The sequence below is a fragment of the Galeopterus variegatus genome, unplaced genomic scaffold (genome assembly GCF_000696425.1).
Source record: "Galeopterus variegatus unplaced genomic scaffold, G_variegatus-3.0.2 Scaffold1384, whole genome shotgun sequence".
Lineage (NCBI taxonomy): Eukaryota > Metazoa > Chordata > Mammalia > Dermoptera > Cynocephalidae > Galeopterus > Galeopterus variegatus.
Genome location: NW_007727495.1, coordinates 273,522 through 287,457, shown reverse-complemented (window position 1 = coordinate 287,457; position 13,936 = coordinate 273,522). Strand labels below are relative to the sequence as shown.

The 13,936-nt window shown below is 36.7% G+C and overlaps 1 protein-coding gene across 1 annotated transcript in view; it reads left to right on the top strand.

Annotated features, from left to right (window-relative positions):
- Positions 1–13,936, top strand: part of PKP2 (plakophilin 2) — an 80,153-nt gene that overhangs the window by 49,118 nt on the left and 17,099 nt on the right. The window contains exons 6-7 of the mRNA XM_008576652.1: positions 296–473; positions 13,304–13,421. Coding sequence (XP_008574874.1) covers positions 296–473; positions 13,304–13,421 — 296 coding nt within the window. The remainder of the gene's footprint in view (positions 1–295; positions 474–13,303; positions 13,422–13,936) is intronic.

Genomic DNA, 13,936 nt, shown 5'->3' with positions numbered 1-13,936 from the left:
GCATAGTTTTACATCATAAGCGTGCTCTCTCTCTCTCTCTCTCTCTAAATATATATATATATATATATATACACACATACATACATACATATATATATAAAATTATTCTCATGGATAGGCTTCCATTGCCATCCAATGAGCTTTGAACAGATTCAGTTGAGAAAGGGGCTGTCTCCCCTCCCCCTTTCTTTATAACTAGTCACAGCCCTGTAGGTGATGACCTTAACTGAACTTTTTAGTAGTCATTTTGACCCCACCCTGCACTGTTTCCATGGTAACACTGTGCTTTTCCTAGGTTTGCTGTGGAATTTGTCCTCTAACGACAAACTCAAGAATCTCATGATCACAGAAGCCTTGCTTATCCTGACTGATAATATCATCATCCCCTTTTCGGGGTGGCCTGAAGGAGACTACCCCAAAGCAAATGGTTTGCTCGATTTTGATATATTCTACAATGTCACCGGATGCCTAAGGTAATACCATTCTCTACACCCCCACCCCACCCCCCAGATAGAAGATGTAATCAAGATTGGGCAGCCCAAAAGAAGTCAGTATATTTTCTGCCTTTCAATCCTTTCTCTAGTTACACAGTTCACTTTTCGAGAGACTGTTTGGATGGTAACTGAGGGAATTTATTATGAGATGTTTATTCTATCTCCATAGTTAATACATATTAAATACCAATTTTGTGCAAAGCATTGTGTTACTAGGGGGAGTTGTCCAAACATGGGTAAGAAAATCCTTAAGGAACTTTTAATCTAGCAGGGGATACAATGAGCAAATGAACTAGAATACAGCTACAATGAAATGTGTCAGAGCAGCAGGTCTCAAAGCATGGCACTGGGCCAGCAGCACCAGCAGTACCTGGAACTTGCTAGAATTCCTGGAGTTTCTGTTAATCAGAAACTCTCAGGGTAGGGCCCAGCGATCTAATTTTAAGAAGCCGTCCAAGTGATTCTGATGGATGTTGAACTTTGAGAACCATGATGTCAGAGTTACCAGTGAAGCACAACAGGAATGCAGAACAAAGGATCGTTCATGCCAGGTGAGACCAGAAAGGCACTAACTAGAGAAGAGATACCCAGTGAGCTGGGCCTTACTGGACTATTTCAGTAGTCAGAAATTCTCTAAAGATACAGGACCACATTCTTGAAAGGCATAAAAAGTTCCTAAATGGTTTCCCTCGAATCCATCTGGAACTGCTTTTACCATGTAAAACACAGTTCTTAATATGGCAGATGTTTCCGTCAGGGCTTTTTCCATCAAAAATAGCAGAAACCAAACTCAAGCTCACTGACACCACGTAGTAATTCATTGGCTTATGTGGCTGAGATGTCGATGGTCACTTATGGAAGTGAATGAAGTATACCAGGAACTTTGGCCTCGAAGACTGGGACAGAAATTCAGCATCCCTGAGGCTCAGTCGTTTTCTATCTGTATCTCATCTCACTTTGCTTTTCTTCTTTTTGCATCATGGGCTCATTCTCTGCAAATGCAAACAAGTCTTCTCTATTGATCAGATAACTTGATCACAGGTGGCCCTTGCAACCCATACGGCAGAAAAAACGCACTTCTTTCTTTAAATGACTGTGCCAATCATAGGGAAGGTTTATTCCTGGCCCTGCTTTAGAAATGTGCTCATCATTTGAGCCAATGTTGCCCAGATTGGCCAAGCCTGGATCAGATACCTGCATTATAGCAAGGATGGCAAGGTGTGTTACTATTACAAGAGGAATGGAAATGCTTACTTAGCAAACAAGACAAAAATGGAAGACACCTTGGTCCATTACAGCATATACAACCTTTTTCAGTCTATCCATAACCTACTTTACCACCTTTTTCTCCCAGGAAAATAACTTTATACCCACCAAAGGGCTTGCTTTTCCCTAGATGTCATGGGTACTTTCGTAGAGTCAAGGCTTTATTTAATTTCGTTTGCTCCTATTACCTGCCTATTGAGTACTCAATCTCTTAATCATTTAACATCAAAGATAAAGTTCACCTTTTCTGTAAAACATTTTCCAGCTTCCCAGCGAAAGCCATTGCTTGTTCGTAAGGGTTCAAACAGGAATTTATAAGCATGTCATCAGTGTTGTAGATTTTATCGCATTACTGTTTCATGATGAGTTATTTATATACCTTTTCTACTAGACTGTGAACTCCTTGAAAGCTAAGCCTGTGGGGGATTTTTTGTTTTGTTTTTGTTTTTTTTAATCTTTAATCTTTAACACCTGGCAAAGTTTCTGCCTGATAGAAAGTAACCGTAAAGTATTTAAGTGAATGAATAAATGAATAAATGACTGAGCAAATGAAAGTACATGGTGAATTAGGTGAATAATGAAGTCTGGCATGAGTATGGAGTTTGTGGTAAAAAGTAATCAAACCGAAGTTAGAAATGGGCAACAGCCAGATTGTGGGGCCCTTGAGGGTCGTGTTAAGGAGTTAGTTTTTATCTTGTATAAGCAAAATTAGCTAGTGTGGAGGACAGAGATATGGTAAGTTTTGTATGAAGAAAAATAGTTATAGTATCAACAGGAAAGGTGTACTGAGAAGGTGAAAATCTAAAGGTGTGGATGTCAGTTATAAATCTCTTCCTGTAGTTTCCCCCTATGGACAAGGAGTGGAAATGCACCCGTGGTTTGGGTGAAGCAGTGTCCTAGTTGGCACACATTTTCCAGACCTGTAATAGCTGAATACACTACAGTCAGAATGACACCATTTTAAACAGTGTTTGCGGTCCCCACCTTACTCTAGAAAGATTTTAAAACAGGTATTGACTGGTACTAGTAAAAGCCAATCCTAGTTGCATAAAAAGATCATAAATGTTAGTAAATATCTTAATTGCTACAAATCCATTTGAAGTATTCTCTCCTTCAGTGGGTTCAGAGCCAACAATAAACTGAATTGGCAACATTAGTAGTATTTTTGGCGTTGTTTTGACTTAAATTACTGTAGTAAATTCCTTTAATCTACTTTGGAGAAAATCTTCTGCATACTCCAGTGACTTTCTCTCTTTATTAGACTTGGCATTGAGATCATCTCTAGTCTGCATATAGCAATGGTACTGAGTGAATCTACACTGCAGGTAAAATGTTTGTTTTGTTAACGAACTTGTGGCAGTGGCTCCAGTTCTGTGAGATCACATTCATGTAGGAGAGCATGCACAGTTTATCCTTCAAAAAGACTAATACTGTCAGGTATATACCATATTTGTCAAGTATCAGATCATTTGTCTACAGGATTAGCATCTGCCTACAGCAGCATTTACCATGGGCTTTGATGCTTTCTTTAGGTTCTTTTGTAATTACATACTTTTCATGATTAAAGTCACTCACTAAAAGGTAATACAAATTTTGCAATGAGAGTAACAATGGGCTCGTGCAAATTTCAATTTTTTTCTTAAATAATATCACACGTGCAGGATGAGTAGTAAAATCTAAGTTAGGAGAGAAAAAGAAGTACACTTCAATGTGTGCTGTAGTGAGCACATGAGAATGATTAGTGATCTCTCTTAATAACTCCATATTCAGTGACATCGTGTTGGTAGCTTTAAACCACCCATAATGGGAGTATTTTCACTAAAAAATTAGCAAATGCTGCAAATCGTAGATCTTCCTGCACCCCCACCCTCTGAAAACTAATAATTAAATACTTACCAGTACACCCCTATCACTAGATTTCCATTAGTTTATTACTTTAACATCAAAACATGGTTAACAGGGGTAGAGGCATATTTCCCCACAAACATCCCTTTTCAAAGGAGAAACAATTTGTTTGTTTTCTTGGAAGGTGTTACAAAACTTTGGCACTTTGTTTTTGTCTTTTAGTTTTTATTTTGTTTTTTGAGTGGAGAATAAAATATCCTATTCTTTTTTTCGAAATTGTCTTTATTTACTTCGAGTAAGAAGTGTAACTTACTTAAAATATTTGATACTTTATTGCAATTAGTAGGATACACTTCCAAATATCTCAAAATCCAAAAGATTTATTTGATAGCCATAAAATTATAATTTACCAAAAAGCAATACCTACCCCTACACACACCCACACACCCATTGTAAACGTCTTTTTGATTTGGTATGAATTCATGCTATGGTTCATAGTATCATTTCCTTGGAAATTGGTGTGACTTGGCTCTTTAATCTGAATGTTCCACATCATTGATTGGAAGACCTTTGGATATAGCATAATTCATGCTATGGTTCATAGTATCATTTCCTTGGAAATTGGTGTGACTTGGCTCTTTAATCTGTATGTTCCACATCATTGATTGGAAGACCTTTGGATATAGCATACATAAGACCAATGGTTATTACTAGGGGTAAGTTTGAAGTTTCTGCCAGTGATTTATCACTACTTATTTATTCTTCAATATCATTCTTACAGCTTCTTTCCTCCTCTGTCTTTCTTTCCTTCTTTCTTTTCTTTCTTCCCACCTCCTCCCCCATCCTTCTTTCTTCTCTTAAAGGACAAGAGGTGGAAGCAACTTAAAGGTGATAAATTAAAATTCCTTCAGGGGTCAGGCAGGCACTTAAGTGGGCAGATGTAAGACCATGGAGAATGTCAGGGCTCTGTCAGACTAGGGAATGGCAAAAATGTTTTCCCCATGAGCAGTGAGATTCAAAGTTTTGGAAAACACTTTGGGCCAAACACTAATACATCTAGGCAGCCTGTCTGCAGTCTCATTCTTCAGGTGAAAAAAATAAGTGCCAGAGACTCTTCCACAATTATAGAACTAGTTATCAAAAACTTGAGAATGGCAACTAGTCCAGGCTTCTTGGACTTTTACCACTAGTCTGCCTTAATTCTTGCTTTTATCCAACCCTATTATTATTCCTTGAGTACTTGTTGATTGCCTGCTATCTCCAAAGCACTGTTTACATCTCTGAAATTTCAAAGGGGCATGGGACCTGTCTTTGTCCTGGAGGTGCTCTGGGTTTAGTGGAGATAGGCACCTGAAGAGATAATGATTATACCTTTAATGAGAAGTGTAAAAGAGGTATGAATAGACTGTTACAGAGGCACTGAGTTGCTCAACTACTTTGCCTTGGCAGGTTGGGAAAATTTTCTGCAGAAAGTCACACTTAAGGATCTGTTTAGAGATGAGTAGGTGTTTGAATGTCTCCCTCAGTCTGTAGCTCATCATTCTATGACTAGTTCATCTCCATCATTTAAAAATATAGTCATATTAAAAGCATGAATTCATAAAGCCCTGAAAAGTCATTTTCCTGAGTTACTATAGTTTAACCATTTACTTATGAGAAAGGCTTATGAAACTTGTCACTTTAGTCTTATTGACACAATCTAATTGTTTTGCATTGTGAGGGTCACTCCAAAATTTGTCATTTTGTTTAGGATGATAGGATAAAATGACAGCACATTACTATAGCTCATTATAAAACATATTCCATTTTCTTAATTATATTTTATGTCTACATATGCTGGTTAAAGTGGAAAGGCAATTGGTAATACATTTCTCCTACCAATAACTTCACTTTTTCCTGCATGTCATGGGATAGTAAATGTGGTCTGATGAATGTGTAATATCTTTTTATGTACTAAAATTTATAGCCATAAAAGAAACTTTTATTGTCACTTATGACTGTAAATCTAGCTGGGGATGAAAATGATCAGAGGAAGAAAACTATACTTTAGAAAGAAAGGTTATAACCATCAGTCTTGTTCCTAATTAGCCACAAGGTTAAAGGCAAGGTTTCATGGAATATCAATACCAGCCACTCTCTGGAAAAAGAACCTCTCCATGTAAATTTTCAGTATATTCAGTTACATCTATCTTTTCTAGCACCCATGCATGCATGCACATGCACACACAATGTACAAAAATATACTGAATTTAATTGGATAGCAAACTTTAAAAATTTACTGCATCTACATTTCCTTAATTTTGCAGTTTTATTCTAGTTACCTTTGCTCCTCCATCTCTTATTCTGAATACTGATGACAGAAAAGGACTTAGTTGGTCCTTATTTGGTCTAGCCCTGTGCATAATCCCAGAAAATTAAGAAGATAATTAAATGAGGATCTAATTTCCTTGATTATCAAATATTCTTTTGCCCAGTAAAATAAGTAGATAATTTTTCTTAAGGATGGTAAGTAATATAAAGAATTAAGATAATGTTGGCTATAATACAGAAAAATTTTTAAAAATGTACAAGAATGATAAATACAGTTTGTCTACTTCTAAAGAAAACTATACAGTTTGTTATCATAATAAGTTCAATAGCATATACATTATTTAACATGCTGATTAATTTACTTTTTTTTTTTTTTTTTGTCCTTTTTGAGACCAGCCGCACCGCACTCAGCCAGTGAGCGCTGTGAGCACACCGGTCATCCCTATATGGGATCCGAACCTGGGGCGGGAGCGCCGCCGCGCCCCCAGCGCCACACTCTCCCGAGTGCGCCACGGGCTCGGCCCCAGAACTTACTTTTTAAAACCATAATTTAAATACAGTTACTTCTGAAAAATAATTTACCATAAAACTAGAAGAGTAATGTTAGATGAGACAGTGTAAACAAAATGGAAACTGCATAGAAATATCCAGATAGTTCAACTCAGAGAGTGACTTTTCCAGAAATAGACAATTGAATCATCAACTTCAACCTGTTCTTTGTCTAATTATTTAAACTCTTCACTTTTGATGTGTAGACATAAGCAATGTGAAGTCCATAAATAATGGAGTTAGCAGTGTTTTAATAATGTTACACTATCAGTTGTAACCACATTTTATGTTGGTCATTTTAGACATACAAACAAATGTGTGCCTTAATAAATTGAATTACTTTGTAAATTTCTCTATAATTAAGTTTAAAAGGAATAAGTGGTATTTATATGGGTATATAAGATCTTGATTTTTAAAAATGATTGTGTTATAAACTAAACCTCAGGGATTTTAGGTCATTATTTTGAAATCTCTCAACAATTCTTAAGTTATTAAAGCAAAGAAATCAAACAATCAGAACAAATGTGTCCGTGCTTACCTGGTTACCCCTCTCTAGTCTTCCTGAACCCAGTATTTGTAAGAGTATGTGTGTCATTGGAGATGTCAAGCAGCACATCTACAAGCAACCAACCTCCTTGCAAATTTTCCACTTTCCTGTTCATGTCCTTACCAGATGGGCCCGTGTTAAAAGTTGTACTTCACAGAAATTACGTAACATTCCTCTTTGCTAAATAAACTCTTTATTCTTATCAATCAGTTCATAAATATTGACTGCTGGACAAGACATGCATAGGTATAATATGGAGGAAGAAGAATCAGCAAAGAAAACAAAAGAATCATTTTTACTTATTGCAAGAGGACTGTTTTTACTGGTCTTTCCGCATCAATTAATTTCTGAATTAAGTCTCGGACAAAAAAAGAAGTTTCCAGGGGCTGGCCCGGTGGTGCACTGCTACAGTGCGCCGCTTGGGAGCGCAGCAGCGCTCCCGCCAAGGGTTCGGATCCCACATACAGACCAGCCGCTCACTGGCTGAGCGAGGTGCGGGTGCAACACTGAGGGTTGCGATCCCGTTGCTGGTCCCGGTCCGGTACAGGCGTGACACTGAGGGTTGCAATCTGTTGCCGGTCACGAAAAAAGACAAAAAGGAAAAAAAAAAAAAAAAGAAAAAGAAGTTCCCAAGAATGTCTGTGTCAAAGATTTTTAAAAGCATCTTCATGTTTAAAGAAAAATATCTGTGTGTAGCTTAAATTGGAGGTGGTGTTTTATGAACCATATCTTATGACACTGAAAATCTTTTTCCAAAAAGTTAGGGCTATCATCATAGTTAGAACTACTACTAAAAATGTATTAATTCATCATTATAAAAATGAGTGGGATGATATATTTGGATAAAGCAATTGATGACTTTGCCATATCCTGTGGTTTAAAATCTGTCTGTCTTGGAGGTACGAACTGTTTGAGCATCATATTATTCTACTCTAGGTCTTGAGCATCTTTATTAATCCTACTCTGGAATTCCAGACATCTCCTTTAGGTGTCAAGAATGCTTATTCAAGTTGCAGTGGCTCTTATGTGTATTTTTTAAGTTACAGTTTGCTGTTTCTAATTGATTTTAAATAGGATTTGGCACGCTACCCTAAACAACCTATTCCAGCTAAATCAAGAGGAAGTGAATGTTGCCTACCAGCCAGATGATTACTGGCTGAATTGACTATTCAGAATGCTTTTGCAAGGCCCTGAAAAGCAGGAAAGCAGAGCTAAAGGATTTTTAAGGATAGATTTTTCTCCTCCACCACCTTCTAGTTTCTTGATATATCTTTGTTCAGTTAATTATGCTTGTCCTAAAGGAACAAGATGTGTAGATTGTAGAACCTTGTTCTACCTCCCAATGTTGCTCCTGTTTGCAGACTGGATGGTTGAATTTGTCTGATATTTGCTGATACCTTCAGGAACTTATACTGACTTCAGAGTAACAGACAAGCCCTTCTTCTGGCATAGAGTTTTTGTTCCTCTGCCAGTTCAAATGAGGCTTCCCTTTTGTTGTGAGCAACCACAAGCTGCCTCTGCTGCTTCTCTTGGTTAATCACAGACAAGGTCCAACTGTTTGATATGTATCAGTTGAGAGTTAAAGAAAAGCCCAGACGTAAATCTCAAATAACAAGAGGAAGAAGGATGCTTCCTTATCAACCAATGTCTTATCAAGTACCTACTCAGTCTTGGAATGGACTCTGACTCTGTCTAGTCTGACTGGTACCATTTGGGGCCCTACTGCACAAATTACAATACGCAGCATTAGGGAGGATCGTAATTGTTGGTGAACACAAAGATTCATCTACAAGTTTTAAAAACCATGAGGTGAATTATAAGTGAAATAAGCCAGGCACAGAAAGAGAACTACCATATGTCCTCACTCATAGTGGGAGCTAAAATAAAGAAAGAATGGAAAGAAAGAAAGATTATCTTTCAAAAAAAAAGAGAGAGAAAGAACAGAACTGTGGTTATTAGAGGTGGGAAAGGGGGAGGGAGTTGGGGTTGGTGAGAAACTAGTTTAAGGGTCATAAAGACAGACTATGTCTTATAAATGTGAGTATACTAATTAGCCTGATTTGATCACCATATATTGTACACATGTACTGATATTTTGTACTCCACAAATATATATAATCAATAAAAATAAATAATAATAATAATAAAAATATATTGAGGTGATTCCTATCACAGTATAATGATTAGAACTTTAAGACTGGTCCCATAGCCACCAGGTCTTGTATACCAAGCACACATAAACTGTGTGTTAGTAGGAAACCACACCTGTTATCAAGTAGAAATAGCCCCATTTAAAAAAAAAAAGAAAGAAAAAGAAAATATTCTGCCTCTTAGAATTACTTATTTCGTTGATGAAGCATCCCAAAAAGATGCACTCCAACCCTATTGTTGTCTGCCATTCTCATGTCCTGGTAGCCTTTTACTTTAAACATTTCCTATCAGCTCATTGTTTCCCCAGGCCAGTTGACCATACAATGTACACTGAGCTTGGACGTTCTATGTTGTAACAAACTCCTTTCAGTGCTGGTCAACTGGGTATATTTGACATCACGCCTACACATAGCCACACACAGACAACCTTACGTGGAAGGGCCAGTAAAAATCCCGTTAAAAGCAGTTAATTATGATTTTTAATGAGAGTCACAGGTCAGAATTTCCCAGAATGAATTCTAAGGTACCTAATTTCAGGAATTTTGTGAAAATTACAGATCATGATATTTGTAAATTGCCTACCATAATATCTAGTACAAACACTAAATTTACAGCTATTTTTATCATTTGACATTGCTCATTTTGGGGGTTACCATATGAGTTTAAGATTTAGTCACACTGTTATTAATCTTAACAGAGACATACCATTCTTCCTTTTAATTCTAGCAAGGGCCAGGGTGTTTGTTTTCTTTTTTTCTTTTTCCTTGTGACACTTAGGAATGTCGGACATAAGCAGTCCTGGAGGCAAGTCACAGATTTGCTTTCAGATAAAACACCTGAATCATCCGAAATATGTGAAGCTCTGTGGCCATTTCAGAGACATGCAGAGGTTCAGATTCTATTTCTTCCCCTCCATTACAGGTCATATTGCTAGAAAAATTCTTCTTCATATCAGACACTGGCTATAGGTCCAACTGGTGTTCTCCCATTTGGTCCCAGTGGAGATGAAGACTCCAAACAGTCCTGCCTGGATGTGAGGAGCAGTTCAGCTCTGCTTCACTTGTCCCCTCTCGTGAGGCCCTGGACACTAGCCTTCAACCCCCAATCCAAGGACTTGCTTTTCAAATGTCAGTATACTACAGTATACAGTTTTAATTTCCTTAAAGTTACCTACTATTTATTCAGACTTGGGCTAGATTATGCCAGGGGAAATAAACCCGTCATTTAATCAAATTCAAACCGTGGGCAGTAAATTAAACATTTTCAATATATTCTATTGATACCTCTGAAAATCAGTTTTTCTTGAGTAACTACTATGTTTGTATGCTCATTCTCTTTTACTTTTCAATAAGATAATTGTTTTGGTATATTTTATTTATGAGTACAGTTTTGAGATATTTTCCATATTAAACCTCCATTGGGTTACATATAAGAAACAGTAATAAATATTTCTCAGGATTCAGAAGATACTTTGTAAAAAGGTCAGTTCTGCTCAAGTGTGGCCATGTTGATTTTCTCACTCTCATAAATTTAATTATTAGCTGTTGAAAAAATACTTTAAGATGGTTATCAATTCCTACAATTATTAGTTATTTTCAGAGTGGTACAATAACAAATTACTTTCTGTCAAATGACTTCTATACATGGGTGTAGTGGTGTAAAATACTCTACCCTTATCATTCATATTTCTGGGTTGCTGAGTAAGGTGGGAACTATTTTTGATACGCAGGAGCAAGTACTAAAGCCATGGGGTTCCATCACATTCTGTCAACAAAGGTATCAACTGCCAGAAACCCCTGATAAGTTTCATTTCAAGCAAGTAGAGTCTGGATAATACCAAACTACAAGGCAACAGTTAGTACATGTGAACTGGCAGTACTGCCAAATTAAATGACCATTCTGACCCAAAATAAACACCCTGAAGTTAAACAAAGCCAAGTCATCCATCTGTAAAGTATATAATAGGCTTAGCTAGTGAGAAAGACAGACTTTTGATTTGTCAAAGCAATTTTAAACTCTGGCCATTTATCCAAGCCAGAGGTTGAAAAGGTCAAAGGGAAGCTTTAAAACATGATAACATTATCTTGTAGTTGAGAACATAAGGTATTTGCTAAACAAATGGCAGACTGAAGGAATGTTAGATGAGGATTGCTCCATTCTGAAGCCACCCTGGGCACAGAATAACTCACAGTTCTGTCATCCTGACTTTACTGCTAATTTACTGTCACCAGGAAAAGTAACTTAAACTCTTTGGGTATCGGTTTCTTCATGTGTAAAATAAGGAGACTAGAAAAGATGCTTTTTCAGTTTCTGTCAAGCTCCTAAGTCCTGTGATTCTTAAGGGACTCAGAAAGGATCTTGGTTTAAATTATCCTTTCTTGAGAAAAAAGTATAGTAAAATGCCTTTATTTCCAGTTTATGAGCCCATTCATTATCTTTGTTAATGGACAATATGTCAAAGTTTTTCAGGTACAGTAATAATAAAATAAGGAAGCAAATCTTTAGTTGGACAAGTGAGGACGAGAGTCACAAAAGGGATTTCATTAAAATCAAAAAGGACAATATGTCAAAGTTTTTCAGGTACAGTAATAATAAAATAAGGAAGCAAATCTTTAGTTAGACAAGTGAGGACAAGAGTCACAAAAGGGATTTCATTAAAATCAAAAATTTCACTTCATCAATTCAGCAGCCACTAAATTGTTAGTATATTCTTAGTTTTAAGTGTGTTAGTCTTATCTCCTCAACTATTGGGTTGAGTCATGAAATTGCCATTTTTGTGGGTTAAAAATAGTCAAGTATTGTCAGTTTCACAGAATTCAACCTATAGACATGATCTCCATGGGAGAGATACAGTATTGTGTACTCCCCTGTGTTTCTTTTAGTTCTAGATATAATGCTAGGCACATTTGTTTCTTTGACAAATATGCATTGAAAGCAGTATTTTTGGACAGAAAGCCTTTTTGAAATCACTCAGTACAATTACATTATTTTAAAGATTATGAAAATAAGACAATGAACGGTCTCGAAGTTAGTTCTTTTTGATGTTCAGAATGACACTGAAACATAATAAACAAAAGGTCTTGAATATATTTTGGATATTCTACGCACTAGTAAAAGAAACAGGTCTGATATATTTTATATGAATAGTTCTTAGCAATTAATGTTAGCAAAAGGGAATGGGGTGGTTCTCAAGTTCTAAAAACCTGAAGACACTATTCTTTTGCCATTCTTGTTGGTTGAGGTGTTAACATTTTTGTAACATTTTTGTAAAAGGTTTTTTTAAATGGTTAATGCTAACAAGAAAAACTTAAATCCAAAAGAAGATAGTCACAATACCAGAATATAAACATGATCTGAATCTGCAGTGTAATCCCCAAATGCATTACTTTGCTGTATTTGAAAAGCTTCATTTCTCTATAAGGAAGCAACTTACACTTGTAGGTTTAGTTACTGTTTATAGAAAGGTGTCATGGCTTAGCAAAATTAGAAATAGACTAAGTGCAAAGATATTTATAGGTCATGTGTTTGACTTTGGTCTTACACACTGCAAACTGTGTTTTCTCTGACATCTCTGCCATTTTAATTATAGAATCATCACATTTTAGAACATCTGGTTTAATATTTGTCAATAACAGTTTATATTGATATCTATAAGACTTCAAAATAAAAGTCCAACCCACTGTCTTTACAAATGAAGAAACTGAGGCCCAGAGCAACTTTGTATTACTTAGAGTTAAGACATGGAGCAGAATGACACTTGGACATCCAGTTTATTGCTATGTCTAATGCGCCATTTGTTCTTTTAGTTGCAAAACATTTCCCTTATACCTACACTTTTAAAAAAAGATTAAGTAAATAACAAGTTCAACCTATAGACATGAACCTCAATATTTGGAGTGAAGTAGACAGAAGACATTTATTAACACAATTATGTGTTGTATGGATATGTTTAGAAGTTATGTACAGATTCAATGACCATTAAGCAGTTGGTGAATTATTGACCTGAAGACAAGTCTGTCACATTTTTACAGATTTGCCAGTTCATAAACATCTGAGAGAAGCATCGAGTAAAGCTTTGACACAAAGGCACATTGGATACATGACCTAAGACTTATAGTTTTTTGTTTGTTTTTCCTGATAGAAACATGAGTTCAGCTGGTCCTGATGGGAGGAAAGTGATGAGAAGGTGTGAAGGGCTCATCGACTCGCTGGTGCATTATGTCAGAGGAACCATTGCAGATTATCAGCCAGATGACAAGGTAATTCATGAGTTAAACATCTCACGTATTAAATTACCTATTTTGTCTTACTAAGATGTTTCACAGTGTTCTTAGAGTAGCTGCTTGGGTTCAAATCTACTCACTGACTCATTTGCTGAGCTTAAGATTTCCCTTACCATGTCCATACTTAGAAATATTAAAATCTGTCTAGCCTCATTTTCCTTTCTGTTTTCCAGACCCAAATTTCCAACTACCTGTTTAACAACTCTATGTGGATATTTGAAAGGAGCCCAAATGCGATATGTTCAGCAATGAACTTACATTTATCTCTTCCCTCATCTCCAAACTTGCTCTTCCTCTGTATAATCCTGCTTAATAATTATTACCATCCACCAAAAGAGACAGAAATCTGAATCAGATTGGACTGCCTCCCTCCCCTCACATTCCATATCCACTGGGCAAGTCATATACATTCTCCTTCTGAAAAGACTTTTAGGGCCGGCCCGGTGGTGCACTGGAGAGTGCGCCGCTTGGGAGCGCGGCAGCGCTCCCGC